Source organism: Penaeus monodon, unplaced genomic scaffold, assembly GCF_015228065.2.
Source record: "Penaeus monodon isolate SGIC_2016 unplaced genomic scaffold, NSTDA_Pmon_1 PmonScaffold_15873, whole genome shotgun sequence".
Classification (NCBI taxonomy): Eukaryota; Metazoa; Arthropoda; class Malacostraca; order Decapoda; family Penaeidae; genus Penaeus; species Penaeus monodon.
The window spans coordinates 3,904-8,297 of NW_023645123.1; the positions used below are offsets into that span (position 1 = coordinate 3,904).

At 45.9% G+C, this 4,394-nt stretch overlaps 1 protein-coding gene across 1 annotated transcript; it reads right to left on the reverse strand.

The window, feature by feature from the left end:
• Positions 1-568: 568 nt before the first annotated feature.
• Positions 569-1,563, reverse strand: LOC119569503 (KRAB-A domain-containing protein 2-like). The gene is made up of 2 exons (XM_037917639.1): positions 1,290-1,563; positions 569-1,176 (listed from the first exon to the last, which is right to left on the reverse strand). The coding sequence occupies exons 1-2, from the start codon at positions 1,561-1,563 to the stop codon at positions 569-571; spliced, it is 882 nt and encodes a 293-aa protein (XP_037773567.1).
• Between the last annotated feature and the right edge of the window lie 2,831 nt (positions 1,564-4,394).

Below are 4,394 nucleotides of genomic sequence, written 5' to 3' on the forward strand. Positions count from 1 at the left end.
TCCAAGTTTAGACTTTATTAGCACAAGTCATGCTGGCGTGGCACCTACTGTTACATTTAACTTTGTTTTTAAAGCACTTGCATCTGTTTGTTCGACACTTTTTGGGTCCTGCGCAGTTGCATTTGACAAAACCCTGCCCACCATTCAAAGGTAACAGCTTCTCACAGAAATACCACCCTGTCGCAATTGATGGAGTCCTCTCCCAGAAGGCGCTGAGGGCATAAGTCAAACTGGTTGTGTGACAGCTTAGCCTTTAGAACGACACCGAGAATATTCCGAGGATCACCTCGACCCCTCTCTACCACTGGAATAGGGACAGCAGCATTATCAAGTGGTTCGCCAGCTGCAAGGTCAATTCGACTCCATTTGACCATGCGTTCAGCCAAGTTGACTCGGGCACCTTTTCTCTGGGCAATGATATTATTCTCTCTGCGGCTCAAATCATTTTCGGGCGATGCACCAAAGTTACTGCTCGGCTGACAGCAGGGCTGATCTCTCTCTGGGTGCTGGAGACTATTGACTGATGACAGCCACGTTCAGCATCGACAAGGTACCGGATGGTTCGAGTCTACTGAAGGATGATGCCATGCTCCGTATCAACGTGAACCTCGGCTGATACAAGTCGGACAGGTACTAGGGTGTTGGGAACTACTGAAGGAGGACTGGGACGTTCCATATCAAAGTGAACTTCGGCTGATTCAGCACTGGGAACAGGACCTGGTTCCTCTCCGTTTTGACCGGTGGTAAGTACAGCTAACAGATCATCCTCACACTGCATCCTTTGAATTACCTCATCAGGCAGCGAGGACGATGTCAGGCCCACTTTGGCCTCACATCCAAACATGGCTGCATAGGGTGATCTGCGAATACCTGAATTCTTCTGGAACTGGACAAACTTGATTCCAATGTCTCCCATCCATGCAACCAGCATGTCTTTGATGTCACCGTTTGCTCTTTCCACGGATCCTTGGCTCCGTGGATGTTGAGGCTTTCCATGAACGAGGACAAGTTTGGGCCAGATGATTTTCAGCTCACTGATCACTTCAGCTGCGAACTCATTATCACTGTAATATGTACGGAGCTCCAAACAAGAGAAATATGTCAGTGAGATGATGCGCCACTTCTGTTGCACGTTTCGACGATAGCGGACGCAGGACAAAATTTGGTGAGGTGGTCCTGATAGACACTAATCCATTTGTAAGAACCCTGTGCCATCGATTGCATATCAATCAAGTCCACTTGGCCGTGAGAAGAAACCCCATCTGTCAAGATGGGACGAACAACCACACCCTTTGTAACAGGTCGCTTTCTTTTCTTCTGGCACTCTTCACAGTATGATTTAAACAATTCAAGAGCTTCCCGTGTGATGTTAGCGTATTTCTTTGCTGTTTCTTTGATCATGCGATCCCGCCCGCCATGACCTGTAGCGATGTGTGCTCTCTTGATTACATCGTAAGTATCCTCGATGGCGACGTAGTACAGGACCGGTTCATCGTCGCTCTTTCGTTCGTTCTTTATGAGTTTTTCTATATCACCGCAGAGAAGTATCTCCGAAGCAGACATATAAATGTATGCATCAGTGGCAACTTCGGAAACGCTTTCATACACACTTAATCCGTTAATTACTATGGTAAACTAAAGAGTGTGAGTGAAAAAGACATACAAATGTATGCGTCGGAGGCAACTTCACAACTATTAAAAAAAACAGCTAATCTTTTGATTAGTATTGAACACTAAAGGTCGGGTGGCGCTAGTTTCCGAGGTGAGCCCTCCTCATCCCCTGTGGGGAGCAATGAGTTATGAATGTGAGAACAACAGTGTGTTCCTATAAAATTATCGATTCATACAACAAAATGTTGATTCGTGCATGACAATCAACACTTAACACATTAATCAATACAATAATACAGCAATACAACAATACAGTTATTTTTCACGAATCCACGGCTCTCCGTTGGTTACCTTATACATGTACTTACTTTGTGAGCAGGTAGTATTCATGGCGACTCTTTGTACTGTTGCTGGACTTTGCTTGCTTCAGTTCATCGATAATTTGGAAATATTGCTTCTTCAGTATCAAAACCCTCTTCTCCTGCTCATATCTCCGATAAAGTTCACGCCTGAATTATCTCCTCCGTTCTGTTCGTAGCTGTGTTGGTACTGAGGATAAGGATAAGTCCGATATGCGAAGCTTAGCCTCGCCCGGGCAGTGCCATGAGGGGAGCCAGGCCTGTGTCGACTAATGCCGACTCGCTCACGTGTGTCCAGTGGTGCTGACTCGGCTGAACCTAGTCCTTACCTGCCGTGGTGCCCAGTCACAGCAGTAACCTCCGGGCGACAATTGCAACTTCTCGTGCCTGGACGGGTCGCGAACCGCCGACCCCTCGGATGAGAGGCCGACACGTTACACTCTACTAGCCCAGAGGCTGGTACTGAGTTTCCCAGGCGAGCGTTTTATAGTGGAGGTGGCAGCCCCTACTCCCTTCCCTCCTCACCATCCCGCTCTGTAGTCCTCCTGTAGCACTTCTGACATCACATTTCAAGCGAACAAACAAAAAAAAAAACTTTGGAAGCCGCCACCACGGGACTAGGGGTCCCGTGGTGTATAGATTTAGTGATGATTTTGACCGAGTTGGAGGCTTAGTTCAGTGTTTTACTGATTGGTCATTTGCATATCTGCTTGTTCATTCATTGTTCATTGTTTGTTTTCAAAATTAATGTTTCTCTTAGTGATATTTTAGTGTTGATAGTTTAGTAGTGATTTTATATCGTATAAAGGTATATTATGTATACTCAAAACATTATAGACAGCTAAACAAATACATGCAGACGAATTACGGACGTACATGCACAGACAAATACATCAACAAATACAGACAATAAGCTGACAAATAAACGTACAGACGAATAAAATATATACAAATATGAATTACAACCACGAATACGTATACGAACGAAAGAACACTACACTAAAGTATATTATGTGAACGAACCACTAACAGTCGCTGAATGTTTGTTATATCTATAGTCGCTAAACGTAAGTTTCTGCACACCACCGTTGGCTAGCGCTCTCTTTTATCAGAGCACACGGAATGCGACACTTAGCACTGGGAATACATGACCTGATGGGAAGTTGCAGTGTCTCAAAAGGTGTCCCCATCGACCTGTGTCACCGGCAAGGCAGCGTTTCTGTTTCACGGTCCTGCCAGCTTTCCAAGGTTACTTCGGTGACCTGGCGGCGGGAACATAGGTCGTTTGTGAGCCTATGCCGCCTGAGGTAACAAGCATTAGGATAAGTCCGATATGCGAATCTTAGTTATGCCACGAGGGGAGCCCGGCCTGTGTAGGCTAATGCCGACTCGCTCACGTGTGTCAGCTGGTGCTGACTCAGCTGAACCTAGTCCTTACCCGCCGTGGTGCCCAGCCATAGCAGTATCTTCCAGGCGACAGTTGCAACTTCTCGCGCCTGGGCGGGGCACGAACCGCCGACCCCTCGGATGAGAGGCCGACACGTTACCACTGTACTAGCCCGGAGGCTCCTGAGGTAACGAGCGGTTTGCCTATATGTAGGCAGCGGTTCGGGGACGTCGTCCGAACTGACGATATTGAGGTCATGGTGATGTCCAAAGCCGTGTTTTATCTGCGTCCGAAGTCCTGTAGGGGATGACCTGGGGAGAGAGAGGTCGCGTGGGCCAATGAAAGGCGTGTTCACTACACTCCAGCAGCACACTGGGGAACATTCGCAAAGAGAAGCCACGCAGTATCAGTTGACTGGGGCCCCCAGTGCCCTGGTGTGCATTATAGAGTAGGGTGGCAGCCCCTCCCCCCTTCCCCCCTCACCATCCCTCGCTATAGTGTAGCAATTCTGATGTTACATTTATGCGAGCCAAAAAAAAAAAAAAAAAAAAAAATTGGTAGCCGCCACCACGGGACTAGATTTTCTTTACAATTACTTATGGCGATTCTGACCGATCTTGGAGGCTTAGTTCAGTACATGTCGTTTGCTTATTTGTACCTTGTTTATTTATTATTCACTTTTCAGGTTCAATCTTTCTCAGCGATAGTTTTGATAATTATTTTAGATCTTAAGGTAAAAAAACATTCATTTTGATAAGTAGTTAAGTATATTATTCATACTCAAGACATTACAAAAACTAAATTAACAGACGAATTTACGGACACACATGCACAGAGACGAATTACGGACACATGCAACAACATATATAAACAAATACAGACATGTAGTAATAACATACGGACGAACACAAATATATATACGCACATGACGGAAAGTAACACTACAAAAATGTTTGTGAACGGAACCGAACACTCTGAATGTTCGTTATGTATTTAAACTAAGTGAAAGTTTCTGCACTATCGGCTCGAATGCCCGC

Coding starts and splice junctions, on each gene's coding strand:
- LOC119569503 (XM_037917639.1), bottom strand. CDS start 1,563: ATGTCTGCTTCGGAGATACTTCTCTGCGGTGATATAGAAAAACTCATA. Junction 1,177..1,289: donor AAAGCGACCTGTTACAAAGG/GTGTGGTTGTTC, acceptor AGTGTCTATCAG/GACCACCTCACCAAATTTTG.